This window comes from Chaetura pelagica, unplaced genomic scaffold (genome assembly GCF_000747805.2).
Source record: "Chaetura pelagica isolate M959 unplaced genomic scaffold, ChaPel_1.0 scaffold156, whole genome shotgun sequence".
In the NCBI taxonomy this organism is placed as follows: Eukaryota; Metazoa; Chordata; class Aves; order Apodiformes; family Apodidae; genus Chaetura; species Chaetura pelagica.
The window spans coordinates 267,762-291,260 of NW_009953694.1; the positions used below are offsets into that span (position 1 = coordinate 267,762).

A 23,499-nucleotide genomic window follows, 5' to 3' on the forward strand; every position below is an offset into this window, starting at 1 on the left:
CAAACTCACTAAAACTTCTCATTTAGTGTCAAAATCAAGTAGGCTTTGCAATGTTCAAAACACAGACCAGAGTGACTTCAACAAGCACTTTAAGCAATTTGTTGAAAAAGAGCCTTACAAACCTGTCAGCATTTTTCTTAAACCAAGATAACCATCCACTCCAACACTTTACCTCTGTGCTATTGTAGAGAGGAAATGAAACCAAGTCAAAGGAATAAAAACCTGTACTTACCACTGTGCAGCAGAGAGGCCAGAACCACCACAGAAGAGCCAGAGCCAGCAGCAGAAAGAGTATCAGGAGAGCAATGAAAAGTATGGTCCCAGTCAACTGCAAACAAGATTATTTCTGAGTTATCTGTGCATGTGACTGACAAGGCAAGAGCCCTGAAGTTACACAATTAGACTGGGCAAAATGAGACAGGTTTCCCTTATTTCAAGGTCTCAGGTACATTGTGCAGTCACTCTAGTCATTAGGGTTACATTAGTGTTTGGTGTGACAAATCTTTATTCGAAGTCATGATTCATGGAAGAACCTCTTGCTGTGGTGTGTATATGTATAAACTTACTACGTACTTCTATCCTGCTATATTCAATGGTGTTAAAACTCATACAAACCATTTTCAAATCTGAGCTAACAGGTCCCTTAAAACTGTCAAGAAGGGCACTGCAAACTACGTGATCAGAGTCTCAGATGTGCAGTCACTAGATGCTGCAGAATATGCAAATGACAATATTCAAAGAATGGGAATAATGGAGCTAAGAATCACACAAAATCACAGAATCACTTAGGTTGGAAAAGACCTTCAAGATTATTGAGCCAACCATTAACCCTTCTCTGCCAAATACACCACTAAGCCATATTCCCAAGCATCACATCTAGACAACTTTTAAATACATCCAGGGATGATGATTCAACAGAATTGTTCTTGGCAGAATGTTCGAATGTTTGACAACCCTTTAAGTGAAAAAGCTTTCCCCAATGTCTAGTCTAAACTTCCCATGGCACAGCTTGAGGCCACTTCCTCTTGTTCTATCACCAGTTTCTTATGAAAAAGAGACAAGCACCTACCTCTTTACAACATCCTTTCAGGTAGTTGTAGAGGACAATGAGGTCTCCTCTCAGCCTCCTTTTCTTCAGACTAAAGAGCCCCAGTTCCCTCAGCCACTCCTCCTAAGACTTGTCCTCAAGACCCTTCACCAGCTTTGTTGTCCTTCTTTGGACATGCTCCAGCACCTCAATATCTTTCCCATATTGAGGTGCCTAAAAGTGGACACAGTATTTAAGGTGTGGCCTCACTAAGGCCAAGTACAGAGGGACAATCACATACTTAGTCCTCCTTGCCACACCATTTCTAATACAGGCTAAGATGCCATTGGTCTTCTTGGCCACCTGGGCACTCTGCTGGCTCACGTTCAGCTGCCTATCAATCAGAACCCCCAGGTACCTTTCTGCCAGACAGCTTTCCAGCCATTCTTCCCCAAACCTGTGGCATTGCAGGGGGTTGTTGTGGCCCAAGCGCAGAACCTGGCACTTGGCCTTGTTGAAGCTCATACAATTGACCTTGGCCCATCAATCTAGTCTGTTCAAGTCTTTCAGAAGAGCCTCCCTACCCTCAGGCAGGTCAACACTCCCTCCCAACTTTGTGTCATCTGTAAGCTTATTGAGTCCATTCTATCTCATCAGGATTGTTGATAAAGATGTTAAAAACAAGTGGTCCCAACACTTTCTGTTCAGCCAGGCTTGTCTTCTTCCCTGACAGCCCATTTTTTGGCACATGGCACAGCCTGCTCCTGGACCTTTAAGACATCCTTCTTGAAGTACGTCCAGCCTTCCTGGACTGCATAAGAGCTTATGGGTAACTGTTTGCACATCAACATCACAGAACAGAGCACAACTTCTGTGCTCAGCCTCACCAGCTCCCAAGCCTGCCTATGTTGCCTTTGACCCAAACTGCACACTCAACCCCAACTAAATGATTATGCAAACTAGTCCAAAATGTTGCTGGATTCCTCATGTGCTTCCTAGGACTGGACTATTTTTAATGAGATGCTGTAATCATGATCTTAAGCATTTCTGATTCTTCTATTCCACCTGTTTTTCTGTAGAGAACAATGGGACTCTGCATATCTAAGGGACTACGTTCAAAATCAAGGCTAAATTTTCTTCACAATTACTAATATCCAGAAAATGTCAAGTGTTAACACTTCAAACTAGCCTTTGAGCAGCCAGGCAATTGAAAAGAACCACAGCTCTGATTTTCCTGGGTAAGTCTTGAAGGATTCTTTGTACTTGGAGCATTTCTCTGTGTATTGCTCTGATGACTACAGGAAAGCAGGTCTTCACGTACTGCTTGGCCTCTGCAGAACATACAGAGCACACAGCTTTTTGGAAATTAAACATCTTTTGCAGACATGCAGTGGTATGCTGGAACATACCATTTCCCTGCACTGAACTAGGCTCTGGGATAAGGTTAAGATTAGCTGTGGTGCTCCAGCCACTTATTTTATACTGGGAACATAAAACTCTTCCATAGTAGATTTTCTGAGTTTGAGGAAAGTTTGATTTACTAGGGGTACCAGAGAACAGGCAAAACTGTCAGCAAACTGAAGAGCAGCTTGGGAATACGAAGATGTGAGAAGCGCCTGAAGAAAGGTTTGTGAATCAAACTGAGGGAATAGGAGCTGGCTAGACAGGAAACTGGAAGAGATTTCCAAAGAAGGATAGGTGGGAGGACAAATAAAGAAGACTTATGGAGGACAAAGTCCATGAGAATGACCTTATTAAACCTGAAACTACTTGCTGAACTCCCATGACACTCAGAAATTGATTCTGAGCCCCTTATTACAACAGGAGTTCCCATCATTGTTCCAAATAGGTTTGTTTCCCCCTTGGAAAATGAAAAGGCTGAGGGTGGAAAAGAAAGTATCAGGTCCTAAGAGCTTTGCAAAGTCTAGGGAAGATCCTGAGTGGATGACTTGGGTGGTGCCTAGTTCTTTCTCAGGCCAGGTCTTAGAGCTGTCAGGACTAGCATGTTCAAAACAGGACTAACACAACCATGACACTTACTCCATGCCTTTAGGCAGGCAGCTCAGTATCCCATCTCTGTGTCACAGCATCACCACCCCTCCACTGCTCTGTGACTTATTACAGATGCAACAAACTGACCTGGTTTGGGATACACTATTTAGGTCACCCTATTAATTTGGTCAGGGAGCAGCTGAAAGACAAGACAGAGTGCTGCAACATGTCCCCTGCTCAAAGGGCTCTGGATAAAAGACCCACTACACAGCTGCAGTTCCATACTGCAACCCCCCTCTCTGGCCCTCCTATGGCCCCACGTAGCACTAACAGATCTGGAAAGCAGACACTTGGGCAGCATGAATTCCCAGTGAAGTCAGTTTGCTGAGAAAAGGATAAACAGAAGTCAAGCATAACTTTAAGAAATATTGCTGCACTGCTTAAAAACAAATCCAAGTACAGCACCAATGCAGTGCATGAACCACAGATGCACATACCACTGCTACTGTTACTTGACACACACATGACCTTGTTTTGTAGCCTTTGTTTCCAGGCATTGTTTTTCCCGTGCTGAGTGCTCATATAAAACACCAAGGTATTTGCCAGCAGCAGCTCAGGAGCTGCTGGCAGCAAGAAGCTAAAGGGCCCTCTTTTAATGATTTAATACACAAAGCATCACAGTGAAGCTAGACTTCAAAAAGGAAATAGCAGACTTTGCACAGCTGAACAGAAGTTAGCACAGGAATCACACAGAGGCTTTAGGAGTAAAGTGAAGATACTTACTGTACAGAAAGGACAGAAGTGCCAGCTGGGGAGGAGAGCTGAGCAGGCCAGCTAACTGCCACCCACAGAAAAGGAAACAGGAGAGGAAAGGAGGTGGAGGGAGTCTCTAAAACAAGAAGAGTGAAATGCATGAAATTAAGATGAAGTTGGAAACTGAACTATCAGCCTTCCTGCTTATGGGATGTAATTGGACAAGATATTTTTTGTAACAGCTGAGAATCAGGCTCCCTGCCTCCTTCACATTCAATCTGCAAGGGGCTGGTCAAAAAATGTTAGATTGACAGGACTGGAGATTGGAGTCCTCTCTTTATCCTCAGGCTACTGAAAGAAAAGCCTTCTGCATCCATGTTCTGGCCTGCAGGAAGTCCAGCTAGGGCTAAGACTTCAGTCTTCATCAGAAATAAACTACATATGGGTAACTAAATGCACCCATTAACACTTGTGTTTCACTGCAAATTGAAAAGGTTTTATTGTACCTGCGGTAGAAAAGAGGAATAAAATATGAAAATATCAGTCTTCAGTATAGAAAATCTGGAGGTAAGTTTTTGGAAAAATAAAAACAATGAGGTGAAGCAGCAAATATCTCTGCTAAATTCTGAGTCCTTGCACCCCAGACAGTTCAAGCAATCTGGTGTGCTATTTTCCAGCTTTATTGCTGAAAACATCAGAAACTCCAATTTGCATGTTCCAGTCACTGCCTCTATCTTCATTCCTGCCCTCCTGCTCTGCAGCTGTCAAAAAGGCCAACAATGATTACAAACGAATATGACAGCATTTGGCGTAGGGTATGAAAGTCCTTTTGACACTAGTAGCAATAAGGCTCAACTTTGATACAAAGTATATCAGGTATTGCAGCAAACTTTGTTTAGGCCACAAGCACATGGCCAAATCTTTAACTACTGTACTTGCTTGCACCAGCTATAGGAATTTTCAATGTTTACTGCAAGGCAAGGAAGAAGACTGTTTATCTATTAGCCAGCTTTGTCATTCTTATTGTTTGATTCTAAAATCAGACTTTGATAAAGGATCATAGAATCATAGAATCTTAGGGGCTGGAAGGGACATCGAAAGATCATCTAGTCCAACCGCCCTGCCAGAGCAGGGTCACCTAGAGTACATCACACAGGAACTCATCCAGGTGGGTTTTGAATGTCTCCAGTGAGGGAGACTCCACAACCTCCCTGGGCAGTCTGTTCCAGTGCTCTGTCACTCTCACAGTAAAAAATTTTTTTCGGATATTCACCTTGAACCTCCTATGCTCCAATTTATACCCATTACCCCTTGTCCTATCACTGGTCATCACTGAGAAAAGCCTAACTCCGTCCCCCTGACACTCACCCCTTACATATTTGTAAACATTGATGAGGTCACCCCTCAGTCTCCTTTTCTCCAAACTAAAGAGACCCAGCTCCCTCAGCCTTTCCTCATAAGGGAGATGTTCCACTCCCTTAATCATCTTCGTAGCTCTGCGCTGGACTCTTTCAAGCAGTTCCCTGTCCTTTTTGAACTGAGGGGCCCAGAACTGGACACAATACTCCAGATGTGGCCTCACCAATGCAGAATAGAGGGGGAGGAGAACCTCTCTTGTCCTACTAACCACACCCTTTCTAATGCACCCCAGGATGCCATTGGCCTTCTTGGCCACAAGGGCACATTGCTGGCTCATGGTCATCCTCCTGTCTACCAGGACCCCCAGGTCTCTTTCACCTACACTACTCTCCAGCAGTTCAGCCCCCAACCTGTACTGGGACATGGTGTTGTTCTTCCCCAAATGTAAAACTCTGCACTTCCCCTTGTTGAATTTCATCATGTTTCTCCCTGCCCAACTCTCCAGCCTGTCTAAGTCTCTCTGAATGGCAGCACAGCCTTCTGGTGTGTCAGCCACTCCTCCCAGCTTAGTGTCATCAGCAAACTTGCTGAGGGTACATTCTATACCCTCATCCAGGTCGTTGATGAAGATGTTGAACAACACCGGTCCCAGTACTGACCCCTGTGGGACTCCACTAGTCACACTAGGATCACTCCTAGATGTTGGTCTCTAACACTCCACCTGGGGATAGGTGGTCTTTTTCTCCAGATGCTCATAACACAGCCATCGCTGTCCCAGAGCAGCACGTTGTCCCCCAGCTACGCTGAGCAGCTGCCTATTATCAAGAAACTCATCCCAGGATCTGAAGCTATTATTTTTCTGGTCATGCTCTGTGACACCAGAAGAAAAGCAATCAGCTTCTGTCACTAAACTGTAAAAACATCTTAGCAAATTCTGAACTAGTAAAGATAAATTGTGGTGATTCAAGAACAAATGCTGGAAGCTCTAGCAAAAACAGAAATAGCTGTGTAAATTTAAAGAACTTTCTATGCTGTTTTGACATCCAAGTCCTGGCAGTTGCACCTTTCAACTCAGATCCTATGAGGAATCCCAAGGCTCAACAGGATGTTGCTTCCTCATGCACCTTTCCTCATTTTCCCAGATTCCCTTCTAGTCAGATCCACACTTTGAGGATCTCTTTTTCCTTGGATAGGAATGAGCTGGGTGCCTTTTGCTGAATTTTTTTATTCAGTATATCTATCATCACCTATGCATTGTCAATATCAATTTAAACTTAACTAGCCCTGATTATTTTTCAAAGAACTGCTGGGATCCAGTCAATAACTGTGATACAGAAGCTGTAGAGAGCTTATGCTCACTCAAACATGCTTTGCCTGAAGAGTCACCTTATTTTTCCAAGATCCCATGGTTTCTCTGTTGAGCCCCATTGCAATTACTTACACACTGTGTGCTGGTGATGCTGACAGAGCTGGAGATGAACGTTAGCCCATTGTTCATGCTGACTTGTAGGAAAACCACCCTAAAGCACAGAATAGATACATTCATTTTTAGTATCATCTTTATATTCATTTTCCCCTTTATTCTGGCTGTGTTTTAGCCAATGGCTCATGAACATGCATGGATAAATTGTCCTGCTGAGTCAAGGCATTTTCATGGCTTCAGGTACTTACCTGCATTTGTGCCTCTGCTTGACAAGAAGCTACTCTTTTTAGGCTGGCTTAATTGAGCTGGGGCATATGCACTTTATTAAAAAAACCTCCATTCTACCTGCGACAAAGGGCACTAGGACAGTGAGTCTTAAAGTCTCAGGTATCTGAAATACTACACTACATAGCACAAGGAACTTCAAGGCTTTTACTTTTTTTCCCCTTTTTTAAAAACAAAAACAAAACACCTTTCTACAGTCTAAAGAGCCAGAATGTGTATTCTTTTATACCCAAGTAAATCCAGAATAGTTGCAGTGAAGTAAAGGGGTAAAAAACTGAAATGACAGTGAAATTAAAGAGGAATCTGGCCCTAGCCACTCTCTAATATCAGAGAAAGAGTCTGAAGAAAACAAACAACACAATAAATTAACCCACAAAAAAAACCACCAAACAACTTTCCTTTGCCCCCAGTACAGGATTTAAGCATCCACAAGATCACCATGGGGGAAGGTAGGGCCTTTTGCCATGTTTCCCATAAGTCTGCAGGATTATGACAGCTGAAAAATATCAAAAACTAGCCAGAGCAAGGCAAAACACAGGAAGCAACATCTACAAAAGCAGAAAAGGGTTTATAATAAAGTATCTCTTTTCAGTCAAAACTAAGAGTCTGCCTGGAATTCAACTGTCTTTTGGCAAATGGTGTGAAATTTGGTGTGAAAAAACAGGATATAGGATCAGAGGAGAAATCATGATTCTATGATATGGGACCATGGTCCAACAAGGCCTTTGGTTAAGCTGTGATACAGACCCAAGATTGAATAGAGCTATGCTGGCTCAGACTAGGAGAGGATTTGGCACAAAGGGGATGGAAGTAAGCCTGTCACACAAAAATGTATTAGCTTGGCACTTGGGGCAAAATTCTGAGTCCTTGGCTCAGTAATTACATCCTCATCCAGAAGTCCCCTCTCTTGACATGTGCTGGAAAGCAATACTTACTGTCCAGCATCTTCTATCACTGGGGCAGGACAAAGTAAGTAAGTATCATGAACAAAGGTTGGCTTCTCATCTGCAAAGAAATTAATGTAATTGTCAGGGATGAAATAAAACAACTGTCCCAAACAGACCACCCTCTTGACAAGTGTTAACATCAATGAAAACCACAGACAAATTCAGTATACAAATACCAATATTCCCCAGTGGCACTGATTACAAAGCCACATACTAGGATGACCATTCTTCTTGATGCCAATGTAACGTTATCAGGCTAGAGATACCACAGCTAAGAAATGCAAGAACATCTTTGCTCCTGACAGCAGCAATCAGCCATTTTGAAACCAGCTTTGAGCAGTATCATTTTGTCTGACAACTGCATACAAACTCTACTCAGACTGAATACTCTGGCCCCACAAGCTACTCAAGAGGTCAAAAGTACAAAGTTCAGGTTTTGCCCACCCACTTCCAAACAAGAGGAGGCAAGGCCTCACTTAAGTGGACAGACAGCAGAGGGGAAAAATAAACATGGCTGGTCATATACAGGAGACAGGGAGAGAGGAGCCATGACTGATGTTACTGTGAGGAACTGTCTTGCAGTAGCCATTGCTTTTGCTGTCCCCAGACTTCCCTCTGGCAGCACTATCCAGAAACAGCCCATGTTTAATAGAGGTCTGCTGCAGGCTGAGTCAAAAGCAAGGCCATGGTTGTTTTCCTGCCTCCCTGCACTCTGCTCCAAGAGTCAGCAGTGCTGATTCTGTTGCTTTCAAAAGCCATATCCAGAAAGCCAAGTTTCATGATCACCAAGAGGAGGCCCAGCAGCAAGCTTGGAATTCCACTCCACTAAAACTGTGTGAGCTGTCACAAGAGCAGAGAAGTCACTGCTGTGTCTGCACCTCAACTCTGAATGGTCCAAAGCAGCTAATGTGCTAGCCCAAAGACTAGTTTCCAAAAGTCCAACCCTGGTAAAAGCTGCCAGCTTATTTAAACCTTAGAGGCTTGATTATTCTTTCTAACTAGGAAAAAAAATAATGAACTAGAGCACAACAGAAAAAAGTTGTTCTTTCATGCTTCACCCACCCCAAGCACACCTGAAGACAAAGCTCATTCCCCTGTTTTGGCAGAGATGAGACCATGGAAATTATAGTGATATGCTTTATGGCTAGCCTGAGGGTAAAAAACCCAGCCAACAAAAATCAGTGTCTCATCACAACATCTGCTGCAGACCTAACCCAAGGAGAACACAGCACAGAGGAGATGTGGAATCGGGGTAGTTTTCCTCCTGTATACTTCCAGGCCCAGGTCAGCACTCACTGTGAAGTCCAGTCAAAGTGCCAGTGCATTAGGGACAATGAAGAAAAAAACACAACAGAAAAACAGAAGTCTGTCTACCTGGTAAACCACAATAAACAAACCCCTGGCAATGGGCATCTGTAAGTAGAATAAAAGAAAGACACCAGAGTTCACTTAATGCAGCCTCCGTGCAGGAAATTAGGAGGCAAAATGAAGGAGCAATTCATGTGCTCCCTAATGTAAGTGAATTCACTGCTAGGGAAGGCACTGGTCTGACCATGAAAGGATTTGAAAGCCTCTACTGTGCTGAGCCAACAAGGGTAGCACATACACCAGAGAGCAAAGCTCCCCTCCCCATGCTGTGCCTCACCCTGCCAGACATGCACTGCACTCTTTCAGAATAAGAGGACTGCTGAGAAACTGGACACTCAATCTTTTTTGGCCATTCAGTCCTTTGCCTGGCTGCTGAGAGAGCAAACAAAAGACTCAGTTAAGCACAGCAATGATGAGCAGTTTCCAAGTTCTGTGCTCACTGTGATGAAACCAGCAACTGGTGTCAGAGAGAAATGGAGCAGGCCTGGGAGGGCCCTGCTTTATGGCAAGTGTCTCCTTAACTTGTGGATAAAGAGTTTGAAGACATCAAAGGATCAAGACAGCATTATTTCTTTTACCATAATGAACAAGGCAATAGGGAGCAATTTTATTTCTCCCTCTTAAAACCTAATACCCAGACCTCACTGGCTGTAATTTAACACCCACATACACCATTACAATGATGATAATATCCTTACACAGCAGCACACACCCCTTAACCCTTGTGATGCAATGTCCAGAGATCCCCTGGATTGGCTAAAGATGCATTTCAAGCTTCTGTTAGGTATAGATCCCTACTTGGCTTCCCCCACATCCACTGCAAGGACTCTCCCAACACAGATGAGAGGTGGGCTGTGTCACTTCTGCCACTCCTGAGCTGACACAGCCACAGAGGACACCAAGATCTGCCAGCCTGCAGACTTACTGATAGTAAGGCTGTCGTTGAGTTTGAAGCTGCAGAGCACCTGGTCGATATTTCTTGCATGATAAAAGCCATTGCCTCTTACCACGACTTGAAATGATTCTGCAAGTAAAAACAAAAAAAAGAGTAATGAAAGATATTTCTAATACACCATTTCCTTCCAGAATTACAACAGGAATTACAACATGACAATTATTGTTTTCTGCCCTATGCCTGAAACAAAACATCAACACTCAATATTCAGCAGCAACGGTCAAGAGTCCCATAGTGGCACTACTGCTTCACGGAGCAACATTCATATCAATGATGTTCCCACAAGCATCCTGCTGACCCCCATGCCCTAGTTAAAAGTACCAGAGTAATACTGTGAGCCTGACATGACTGATGTAATCTCATGATTCTTTCATGACTTTTGGGACAGATGTTTTTGCTAACAATACACACCAGTCCTACCTCCTACCTCCACAACAGGCTGCACTTTCAGCAGCAGCTCTGTTCAGACAGATGCAAACAGGACTTCCTGTACAGCCCCCTTGCGAATTGGAGAGGAAGTTCTGCATATGGTACAAGTGCTGGAAAAACAGTCCTTCAGTCCATGCAAGAACTGTGCCTGTGCACAGCCCTGTTAGCATCTGCTGTATGTAGGAATAACTGAAGACCCAGGGGCTGCAATTTCCTTCATGCTCTTCCCCTATACCTCTTCCCCACCAGCAGAAACCATCAGGAGCACAAGAAGAGACCTGCCACAACAGACACATTATTGCTGGCCAGACTGAAAAACCTGGCCTTTAGATGCTCTCAACTTCTGTTACTTCAGTCATGATACTGAGAGGGCATCTCAGTCTTTTTACATCTGAGTAAAGCCAACCTAGGAATGCTGCTACCAGAAGTGAGATCCCAACTGCGTATGCCCTCCACTTGTTGACACCACTAATCACGCTGCAGTGCACTGAATTTGCTTATACACCTGAAAAATAACCCTCTGTTGTTGCCAGAGGGATCAGTAAGGTGATCTGCCTGGCCAAGCATTTGCTGGGAATAGAAATGTACACAGGGAAGGGACAGAGAAAAGTGGTATCAGGTGAATTTATGTCTATCATGAAGACAAAATAATCAAGCCACACATAGAAAAATAAGAATAAACTGCATGAAAGTATATTCTGTAGACCACCATCCTAAAAATGAAAGAAAAACAATGTTAGTAGGATTGAGGGAAGCAGTGCCTAATTTTTAGTGATATGAGGTCGGGCTTTTGGTAACACTTCATATTATGCACTGCCATGTTATTTGTATTCTTTGGAGTAAGGACTAATTATTGGATGAGGCCTAGAGGTGTCTGAAATACATATTCAGATTAGTCTGCCTGCTCTTCACTATTAAGTTACTGCAAGGCAAGATAGCATGAGGAGTTGGAGTGCTTTAACAAACAGCTTGATCTTGCCAAAAACACATTCTCAACACATTCAGATATAATGCAACTCTATGTGAATTAAACAAGACATGGACAAATTATGATCAAGCACTGGAAACCCATACTTTGGTTTCTCTCATGGTAACTTTCCCTTAGAGCGGTGCTCTGAACTGACACAGGCTGCAACGAAAGGAACACAAGAATCAGAGAAGATACTTTCTTTTTCATCTCCCAAAATATCTACTGGAATGCATATTAAAGTGGAACACATGTTTTGACACTTTGCTGAAGAAAGTTGATCAACTTTGAGACCTCACCGAGCATATCAGGAGCCGCACACAAAGCCAGCATCAGAATTTGGCCACTTTAAGGAAAGGGTTATACCTCCTAATTCCCACTGGGGATGGAGGGCACTTTCTTGAAACAAATAAAACTGGAGTTCAGGGTAGATTAAGCTGCTTTTTACTTCAACAGGAATCTGGAGTTACTCTGATTCATGCCTTGAGTTACTCCACATTTAACCCAACTGACACACCAAGAGTTATTCTTGACAAGCATCCCTTTTTTTGCCAGCAGACCTGATAGTCATGACCAGCCCTAAGGGCAATCAGGCCTCTGCCCACCTAGCAGAACTACTACCTGACTGGGACCACACATTACCCTAGACTTGCCTGCAGCCAGCCCACTTCACAGTTACCTGAACACTCAGCTAAGAGTCTCTCAATTTTATATTATAAAAGTAGCCTGTTGAAATAAAATTGCAAGTAGATTTATTTCCCCTTTTCCCCATCCTGAACAGGTCTTAAAAGGCAACAACCACAAAGGCATAACTGAGAGCTATTCCAATGACTTTAAAAAGAGGCAACAAGTAAGACACTTCAAATACAAAATACTGAAGGTAAAAACTACATGTAGTTTAGTCTTGTCAAGATTGTCCCTTCTTTGCCCTGTCACTGCCACTCTGCACAGTCAGTTGTGACTAACTGACTTGGTAGTGATCTGTCCACCAACAGAAGCTGACAATATAGTCTCAATACCAGACCTGCATGGAAATGTGAACAGTTGATATTGAATTTGGCTGTTGCTGTTAACAAGTCTGCCCCTTCGGATGCTCTGGAGCATTCACGCATTCTGGATGATGGTCTGTTGAAATGGCTAATTCCATTTAATTTTGCACCCTGGCTCTGGCTGCGTCCTTTTCTTCCTTAGTTACTGTCAGATCATAGATTGTAGCTTTTGACAAGACAGCAAAGGGAAAAAGGTCAGCACTGAAATAACCAGGCGGCGCTGGCAGCGAGATGGTAGGTTGAAGCTGGTGTGCGCGGGCTGTGCTGTCGCCTTCACTTCTGTGACTCTGACGAGAAGCTGACGGCTTGTATACACACCTGGTAGTTGATGTGGCCAAGTAGGATGCCACATCCAACAAAACCTTTCAATCGTACCATAAGCATAATCAAAGCAATGATGCTGTCAAACAGGATATGAGGCACCTCCAATTCTGCACTGAGAGCCTGTTTACAGGCTGCATGTCTTGGTCACTTTAAATCAGAGAGAATAGGGAAGAACCAACTACCTTTCTCCGCATTGAGGATGATAAATTTGCAGGTTCAAAAAGCATTAAGCATCAGATAGCTGTCATCACAGAACAAGATCAGTTTGTAAATGGACTTGTCAAATAGCTTTGTCACTGAGTCCTACATAGATATTGTTTCATCAGCAATTTACCAAACCTGTAGCAAATCTAAAATGAAGCCAGACTCTCCAGTAATCACCAACACAGCAGCAAGAACACTTACAAGGAGTTCTCCAGAGTCTGCTCTAAGCCCTGATCACAACTGGCTTCCACTGAGCAACATGAAGCCCTCTCTAAAAATTAGTAACAATGCTAAATAAAAGCCTAACTGATTATCACCTCCTTACTCAGATAAGCTTCCTAAAAAAAAGAGCCACATTTCAAGGCTCTTTCAAAAGAGCCTTGTGCATTTTAATTATTCATTTAAAAAAAAACACAACAAAAATAAAATTCTTGACTTAGAAAAAAGGAGGAGTAATGTTGCTTTTCTAGAAGCCAGTTCTAAATTTAGACATATATCTACATAGGAGTCAATGGCTACATATCTTACCCATATGGTATCAGTAAACTATATTAGTAATTTCCTAAATTTAAAATGCATTACAATTCTGAAATTACTTCACAGGCTTTAGTATTTTTTGTATAAAAGTCCAGATGAAGTACACTTTAAAAATAATCACATTACAAATAGAGTAGAACTATACCTGACTGTCCAGTGAACAAGATTCAGTATCTGGATTCACACTACCATGAAAAACATTGTTCAAACCCAGGAGATTCCCTCCAGGAGACAGTGGTGCACACAGCTATAAAGGCAAACTTCTAGCTACGTTAAAGTAAGTGGGATAATAAAGCATAATAAAGCCAAGCACAAGTATAAATATTTGCAGTCTCATGTTGTAAGACCTCTTGCAGGAGTTCATTTCAATTGAGGCCTGTAGGACTAGACTAACAATAAAAGCTATTACAGGCCTGACTCTTCGTGCTAAAGACCATTTAACACACCAGCCTGCACCACTCAGAGCTGCAGTTTTGGTTTCCTTCTATTTTCAAGCTCCCTGCTGCTATAAGCAAAGCTTCAAGCAAGCGAGATCCAAGTCTTCATGCCCTGGTGATTCAGCACCACACTTCACCATGTGTCAGCCTTTGCTGGATGCTTTTGTCAACAGGAACAGAACAAACTTCTGAAGTGAAGTGAAACAAGTGCCAGGATGTCTCTGCATCAGCAGCAATACACAGAAACTGGTTCTGCCCGATTTATATTGGTCTTACTTGAAAGGCACAAAAACAATGAAAAACTTTTCCAGATGCAAGTGTTGAAATCTTCAACAGCAAGTAATGCAACAACTTTTATATTGGTTGTTGTTTTTTTTTGTTGTTGTTGTTTAAAGAGAGAAAATTATATACAAGTAAACTTAAAAATATTTAATCATGTTTGCGATAAACTAGTTACCTAGCAAGCCTGGCAAAAAAATGAAATGGCTTGACCTCATGAATCAGGAACTAAATTGATTCCTTTTGAAACTAGAAATTTTTCTTTTTGCTGAAATACATTCGTTTTTGAAAAGCAAATCTTCTCTTGACAACTTCAATTTGAAAAACATTTTCAAATTAAACTTTCCAACACTTTTAACATTGTTCCAAATAATTACAATATTACTGCTGAAATCCCTCCTATTGGAACACTCACATTATCATGTACCTAAATGCAACTTTTGCTTAACAGAAAAGCTTGCAATAAGCTGTTACACAAAAAATTCCCTGGTATACAATAAGCAAGCAAAAAATAATTTATCAGTATGAAATAAAAAAGCTTTGAAATGTCAAATCTTTAAAATTGTGTTTTATCAACTCCACATGAAGATTTTTAAAGCAAAAACATTTATTTTTTATTTTTCCACAGACAAGATCTTATCACAAACATCTAGTCCACAGTTATATATTTAGAAATAGTTCAAAAGATAAAAGGGTATTTCATTTTAAATTGAAATACTCAGGGTAAGATCATACTGTGACTGACACATGGAAAGTAAGAGTGAACAATTTATCTTCTCTGTGATATGTTAGATTTCTCCTGAGTTTCCTATTTTTATCTGTTTTCAAGGTCAGCTTTCATGCATCATTGCTATTCTTTCTGTGCTCATTTTTAGTGTATAAGAAAATGAACACAAGACACCAGATCTAAATAACCATGCTGTAAACTGTACCTTCCAGCAAACTTACGGTGTCACTCTTACTCTGCTGCAATAACCTCTTAAGTAGACAGACACAGCAAGTGAAATGCTAACATAAACCAAAACAAATCCAAAGTAAATACTCTAGACATGAAACGCATAAAATTATCAATAGCTTCTCTGGAAATTCTTCATGTTTACCATCTGCATCTACACTAATAGTTCCTTGTAATTAAGTAAAACATTAGTACTTTGGAAAACACATCTGGTATCCTGACCTATGCAGTTAATTATATCTGGTTCAATAAACCTGAAATGTCTGTGAATGTTTTGCAAATCTTGATCTATTTTGCTGACAAGTCCTCGCAGATCCCAGGAACGCAGTCTTTCCAGAAATTCACAAGACATCGCCTTTAGACACTAGAACACCTCTGGCAGTCCAAATTCACACCACTTCTCCTTGTCTCATATTTTAAAAAACAGTAACCCCAGTTCCCCAAACACCACCTCAGCTAACTCTTCAAGCTGGCATTCAGCTGCAGTGATGTGTTTATCAGCACAATTATTTTCTTGAGCTGAGAAGGAGCACATGGAGCTTTAGCCATGGCCTGAGGGGACGACCTAACACATCCATGGGCTTCAGCTCCATACCACATTAGGTAGCTGCTGACATTTCATCACTGGCATTCATTTTGCCTTATCACACTGTTCTCCTGCAAACTTACCTCCTGCACAAACACTTGATGGTTCAGCCGCTAGGATCTCAATGCAAGATTTCTTGAGAATCTAAAAGATTTAGATAATGGCATTTTTTGTAATCAGTCATTTTAAATTCATGCTTTATTAATACAGGAAAGGGTGCCATTTTCTTGGTTTCAGAATATCCAACTTACTGAATCAATGGTTCCTCTTAGGGCATAAAAGCCTCCTGTAACTGGAAAAACATGATCGATGCTGTCAGCAATTGTTGACAGCTGCAAAGAAAGACAATCATAAATCATGAGGAAAACAAAATTACAGTGAAAAAAACAGGCCCTTTAATACTTGCAAAAAGACATCATGCTGACACAAAATGATTTATGCCTAAAGTAATTTAAAAAATGCCTTCATCTGATGCTGTTACTTGTACAGTAGTATAACATAAAACCAAAACAAGATAGCAAGCAAAGTTACCTGAGTTTCATTGAAATCTTTCACTCCAACACAATAAACAATAGCCCCAAGGCTTCTGGCTCTGTTGGCCTAAATAAAAAAAATTACCACTAAATGCAAAGCTATACAATCAGTGGAACTAACAGTAAATGCCTACAGGTTTGACTAACATAGTCTGGGTAAATGTGAAGGTGACTTACTTCTTGTTCTGCATAATAAAACTGAACTTCTTGCAATTCTCCATCCGTCAGAGCAATAATAACACTAGCAGTCCGAACTCCTACATGAAGGATAGTTAACAAATTGCATATATGTGACAAAAGATTCAGAAATTAAAATAAAATACAAACTTTCTGTTCCATGGAAAATATAGCACCTACCAGGACTACAGCTAGGCCCTTCACGTGAAGAAGTGGCAAAATACATCCGCTGAGAGGAAGAGGTTTCCTCTCTTCTCTTGACAAACATGTCTCTACATAAAGCTTGCCCAGAGACTGTGGTGAGAGATACCTCGGCAAAAAGAGCTTTCCTGCAATCCTACCTGCCCCTCTAGCACCTTCAAGGAGCAACTCCCACCAAACACAGCATGAAATGTGCTTCTATAGGGGGCTCAGTCCTGCACTTCCAGCACTTCAGCTATCAGTGAAACTCTTTGGAAATCTGAGCATATGAAAAACTTAAGATCAGGTCCACTGAAGAAAATTCATGCATAAGACATTGTGTATCCCACCTAAGCTTAAATAAAAATGTTGCATAGACATTGGATAGCTATATAGGTAACACAGTACAGAATACAAATACTACCTAGAAAAATGCAACATCTTAACCATAATAAAACAAACCATTGTGCAAACTATGTTTCAATCAATCATTCTGCATCTATAGTTCTTAGGCAAAGTAACTAATACAAATACATGCTGTTTTCAGGGAAGTCCTTGTTATTTTTTCAAAATAATCTGTTACAATTTCAAGTGTCTTTCCACATACTGTTTGAAATTAAAGATTGATTAGTTCTGACAGGTTTCTTATGCCATGCAGTCCTTCCCATGTCATGTCAGACACAGACATAAACCTTGAAAAAAATGACCTGCAACTTGAGGGGAAAAAATCCCATATTTCTTTTTTTTCCTGCCCAGCATATTTGAGAAATTGAATATTTTTTTTTTTCTTTCGAACACTTGTTTCTTCCCTGATATTTTAGCTTATGAACAGAAATCCCATCTACTCCTTTTGCCTTCCTAATCACCTTACAGAATAGTTGATTAGCTCTTAGATGTACGTCATGAAGAGTTTAAATAGTTTTCATCTGGACTCTAAAGAACTTTTGGTTTTGCTGGCAGAAGCATCTGAGAAGCCATGCAAAGCTTCTGCTGAAGACTCTACACTCGTAACCTATTTTATTAAAAAGGCACTGACCCATTTCTCCATCTTCCAAAGAGACCATCAGCTCACAAATGAGAACAATCTCACACCAGGATAAAATCCAGGCAAGAAGTGTTCAGTTTAACTAATCAGACTTTCTTTTGGCACAGACAAAAACCCACAAATATATTTCCCTCTTGAAATTTAGAGAAAATTTACATTTTAGGAACTCAGAAATTGATCTCAGTTCATCCACACTGATACAAAAGTCTTAGTTGACTGCATTCACACCTGCACTAATGAGAACAAAGATGTGGACACCCCAGGCAGACAAGGCTGAGTGGATCAGGACAGAAAGGCACAAGAAATTCTAGGTATTCCTATCCCCTGAGTGCAGGGCAAACAGTTCTGCCCGGTTCTGTATTCTGCACTAGGTCAGATCTGTGATCATACTGGTCTCCTCTGGTCTTAATCAACCATGAATCACACATTTAAAAAGTAGAGTTGTAGTCAAAATGGAATGTAGTGATTGTGTAACACCAATTTCTTCTCCAACACTTCTCTTGGCGAGTTTATTGCAGGTCAAATAAAAAAACCTATCATCCTTGTCCTTTCAATGCAGATATATAACAAGTGATATACAAAGCCTACCTCCATAGGTTTCATGGTAAATCTGCTCATTTGCCTGCAACAAAATGTAGAACATTGTTAGCTGTTAAGTACAGCAGCAGCAGGCAAAGCAAAGTTTATATGTATAAATCAAAGAACGGAGGTACTGTGACGTGTACCCTTTTAAATCCTTCATGCATGAACGTGTCTCCTCCAGGCACTTCATGCTGAAGAATGTTGAGCCCTCGTCTTATGGCTTCCCTTTGGATAAGAAAAAACAGGAGAAAATATTTTTATTACAAGTTCTGTTTTCCTGTGTTGAGATATTTGTGTACCACAACTAGTTTATGCACCCTGCCAATACACTGCACAGTGCATATACACCAGATAAAACATTGGCAATATAATTTTTCAGCCAAACCTTCAAGGGAGCAGAACACTGGACATAGGATACAGCATTGGGACTAACATTTTAAGGGTGCAATTCAGTTCCTGCTCTTTATTTTTGTATGCTGTCAGGCAGAGTAAGATTGAATTAAAGCAAATGCCAGATATTCAACTCTGAAAAACATTAAAACTTATGACCCTGTCACAAAAATGGGACACCTCTGGCACAGGTGCTGTCTGAGGGCAGGTCAGGAGAGGGGTGTAAAAGCCTGGTGAGGCAGAGCTCCAGCACTGGGTAGGACCAGCTTGCTGGCATCAGGTTCTGGGCTTAGTGTACTTCAAAGAGCACTGTGAGACTTTCAGTATTTTGCTCATGAACTCATGGTCTGAGATGCCTTACACAAAAACTTCCCTTATTTGGATAGCTGAGGACAGCAGGGATGTATATGAATCCTTCACTGGAAATAGAGTTCCTCCCTGAAACACTGCAAGAAAGAACAGACAGCTCAATGCTACCTCTCTTAAAAGGCTGAAAACAATGGTAATGGGAGACCCAAAGACCTCCTAAGCCTTCTTCCCATTGGGAACAGTGGAAAATATTTCAGCTGGTGCTATACCAAGGGCAGAGAGAGCTCTGAATTCTGGTTTTGGGGCCACTCACTGCTTGAGAGGATGAATGGAAGGTATTTCTGGATTAAAGCTGTAGAGCACTTGCCTGTTTTCTGTTAGTTTCATGACTGTAGTGCCTCGTGAAGAAAAAACTATGAAAGACATCCGCAACATTGGACTGAAAAAGAACAAGCCATATCCACATCAGACACATTTCTGCTAAGAGGCAGTGAAGAAAAAAATAAATTATGTCTATTAGCAAATTCAAATATCATCTTAAGAAAACTTTACCTTATGAATTTCTCAGCTAGGCTTTCCACAAAGGAATAAATCTCTGTCCAATGATTTCTGACACTTCCAGACCTGCATACAAAACATAATTAATTGCATTCATTTTATTTCATAGCAAAATCCCTTGTTCCACTCTGGATTTTAAGCCTGGGTTACTCCAAAGGTGGTTAGAGACACAATATCCCTAAAGGTCCATGGAGATGAGACAGCTAAATCTGCAATGCCTCTATAGAAGTTATGATGGAAGCTGTAACAGTAACCATCATGACAAAATTCACTGACACAAACAGAAGCAGAAATAGGTCTGAAATGGTTTACCATAACATTTCTAAACAAGTTCAGTAACTCTTCCATGTGCTTTTGTTCCTTTTATCACATAAAATAATATTTTCTTCTATTTTAATTAATTTTATTTGACTTAACTAAATCTCTGCTAACAGATTATTCACTTCCCTAGAGTGCAGCTCTGCCCTTGCAGCCACACAGAAGGTCCTGACTGATGGCCTGTTCTCCCAGAATGCGTGGGAGAATGTTTCCATGAATTACTGTTGTGTTTTTTTTTCAAAAGCAAAAGTTTTTGAGGTACTTCTGAAGGGACAGGCAGTGCTTACAGCTAATTCACAGGACTAGCATTCTGGACAGATAATCCCTGCCCCATCATAGATTTCTCATGAAAACCTGGGCAACTCAGTTACATGCAGAAACTTGAACATTCATGTTGCTGTTCCCAATACATAAAGCTGCATTACTGTCACTCCCTGGCTTTTTTTCTGCTTAGTCTCACTTTCTCAGGGACCCCATGGTCTGGTGGGCCTCAGACCTCAAACACAACCTTGCAAACAGCAACTCTATAGTAAATAATAGGCAATTTTTACTGTGTGGACCTATGCCATACACTTTAAAGGCTTTAAAAAGGCTACATATTGTAAGAATTCAATAATTTTAAAATTCTTCCCTAGGACTCTGGAGTTCATGAGAATGGCTCACTTGCTTTCCTGTCCAGGAAAACTCCTGTATCAGGTAGGTGTCTTAGGCGCAAAGATACATAAAACAGAATACATACAGGAGGACTGCAGGGACTTAGATGCAGAAAACCTGAAATTTTTCTGAAATGTAACTATTGTAAAGCAGTAGATTTATTCTAACTACTGTTAGACATTTTTTCTTGTAAATGGTTAATAAAAAAAAGGGAGGGACCCAGAAAACTCTCTCATTTTACAATTCACTCTTCTAGTGTGGGGTTTCCAAGAGACCCTATGCCACTCACTTCTGTACATGAGGTACAGATCACCATACAGAGACGCACATAACAAGGCACTGCCTGCCCTGCAACAGTGCTGGTGGAGTGGAGGAAAAGAGGAAAGAAAGGGACAGGACTGAAAAAAGACCCATTAAGTACACAAGCTAGAACAAGCTTGCTTGTCTGACTCTGTGCTTTCATGCTGATCTTATGAAAACTGGTGATTCATTTGCAGAACAAAGTGGTTATATCAAGGAATGAAAAAATTGCCAGGCCCCGAGGGAGAGCAACAAAGCACCAGGGACTGCTGGAATGAAGAATCTGGATCCTCTGCAGTCTCCTATTTATGATTGCTAAGCAATGGTTGATACATGACTATATATTCGTGAACAGCACCAATGAAAGGTGCTGGCACTATTAGCAAATAAGACCTTTTCATATAATTATAAAATAATCCATGCAGATGTATGTACTTTAAGCATTGCTTTTCCAGGAAGGATCTGAGGCAATCCAACACTTGTAATTTTGAAAGTCCCCAATTAAATCTCTAAACATGCTAAACTCAAACAGATTTTCCTTTTATCTAGGCAAGATACATTTACAGATCTTTTTCTAATTTAAAAAATTCTTTCCCTCTTGGACTTGACACTTCCAGTTTCATTCTGCACTTGCTCTTTCACGTAAGTCCAATTCCTGTGATTTCCAATGGAGTCACTTCCCTACATAGAATAGCCAGTTTCTTACTTGGGAAAGACTAATCTATTTTGGATGAGGTATCAAATTTCTACAGCCAGCTGCAGAGACACTGATGCAATCCAAAAAAGAAAGTAGCAACCAGTTTTCTTTATACTAGAAACAAATAATTATTTTCAGTATCTTCATAGGACTGTCAGATTGCCTTTTTTTTTTTTAATCTACCCCTCAGGCAAAGAACAGCTTGGCAAAACAGCCTAAGCATTGAAAGTTCCAGAAAATCATAAGCCACTAATGGTGGAAAAACATCATGAATTTTAAAGCTAAAATGCACAGATAAACTGAATACTGTGCACTTCCGTGCACTGACTCTACTGAAACATCCTTTCTTGGAAAGAGTAGAGCCAGCAAGACTAAGAGTAACTAGAATTGTCTGCAATAAATGTAGAGACGCCCACCTCTGAAAAGCTAGAGAGGTCTATCTCATGGGCTAGTCCTCACAGGAAGCACACTGTGCCCTACAGGAGCTCCTGGCCCTACATCGCTGTGCTGCAAGAGGAACTTCAGCATGGCAGCAGGTCTCCTTCTCCCCTAGGAAGAATTCTGCACCCACATGTTGCTCATCCACTGGGAAGTGTCAAGGCCAAACAAGCCACACTAGCAGGAAAATTCTGATGTTTAAAAAACTCATATAAAGAGTGAAGTTGTCAGCAGTTAATCACTTTCCCCACAACGTCCCTCAAGATACCAGGCATGTCAGCTCCCACTGCAAATCATGCCCAAGCGATGATGACGATGGCCACATCAAACCCCTAATGAACACCAGTAGGGGTGACCTGGCTTATAGAACAAACTGATTTCTCATCCTTCCTCCCCAAACTCACCTCTAAATATCCATGTTTGTAAAGCAATTTTTTTTTTGCTGTTTATATTTATCTACCTATCCATGTATATCTAAACACACACATTTCAGATGCTTCTGGGATTTGTTGTGATATGGTTTCATGAGTTGCCCTAGAGGCCTGAACCCACAAATCCAGTAATGGCAGTTTCAGTGGTAGATTAAACAAAAATTGACAATAGGAAAATGTTTGCTAAACTATACATTAATTTGCCAAATGTCAAATATTAATCCTAGCATGGACAAACAGAAGCTGCCCAACATTATTGAAAATACTGAGGCATTTCACTGCTCTTTGAATCTTATGTTTCACACTGCAGGATCACTTTTTCTGGCAGCATAAACTAACTTGCTGCCCTTCATGGCTAGATCAGACTAGTAAGTTTTTGCCTGGGTTTTCTGTGGCAAGTGGGAGGCTCCAAGCGTACTCCAAGATCCTTTCTGACCATGGCCAGTGCTTGTAAGCCAAACTCCACAGTTACCAAGCCTAGAGAAAGCACAAGGTCTTTCAGTGATGCTCTACACCACAGGTTATCCTTGGACATGCACACAGCATGATTTTTACAGCAGTTTTGGTGCTTTTGCCATTTCCCTTAGAATATTACAATCACTGAGAAAAAATACTTCTGAATCAGCTTATCAGTGCTAATAGGAGCCTCAAACAAAGCTGGCATGTTGTCTTAAATTGCTATTAGTAAAAAAAAACAAACAGGTTCCTTGCCTTGCCTGTTTGGCCATCAAAAATACACTCCAGTAAGGATTTCAGAGGAACTGTGAAGACTTCTAAATAATGAGGAAAGAATAAATGAAAAAAGAAAATAGCAGCACTGTGCAGAAAAAGCACTGGGTGCAAGATACATGCTCATCCACCCTCACCAGTATCTGGGGAAAGCCATGGGAAAGCAATGCAGCCAGGGAATCCTACACATCCTGTGGAGGCTTGCCCCAATGGACCTACCAAGCCAGTGCTGTGGCTGTCTGCAAAGAAAGATGTTACAGGCAGACCTATCTTATTCTCTCA

The 23,499-nt window shown here is 41.2% G+C and overlaps 1 protein-coding gene across 1 annotated transcript in view; it reads right to left on the reverse strand.

Moving 5' to 3' along the window:
• ANTXRL (anthrax toxin receptor-like) overlaps positions 1-23,499 on the reverse strand; it is a 57,001-nt gene that overhangs the window by 24,839 nt on the left and 8,663 nt on the right. The window contains exons 2-13 of the mRNA XM_010000354.1: positions 19,645-19,716; positions 19,460-19,531; positions 18,537-18,618; positions 18,400-18,433; positions 16,587-16,666; positions 16,408-16,476; positions 16,128-16,208; positions 15,960-16,020; positions 10,080-10,178; positions 7,775-7,844; positions 6,573-6,651; positions 233-328 (exon numbers count right to left, since the gene is read on the reverse strand). Of these exons, the coding sequence (XP_009998656.1) occupies positions 233-328; positions 6,573-6,651; positions 7,775-7,844; positions 10,080-10,178; positions 15,960-16,020; positions 16,128-16,208; positions 16,408-16,476; positions 16,587-16,666; positions 18,400-18,433; positions 18,537-18,618; positions 19,460-19,531; positions 19,645-19,716 (895 nt within the window). The remainder of the gene's footprint in view (positions 1-232; positions 329-6,572; positions 6,652-7,774; positions 7,845-10,079; positions 10,179-15,959; positions 16,021-16,127; positions 16,209-16,407; positions 16,477-16,586; positions 16,667-18,399; positions 18,434-18,536; positions 18,619-19,459; positions 19,532-19,644; positions 19,717-23,499) is intronic.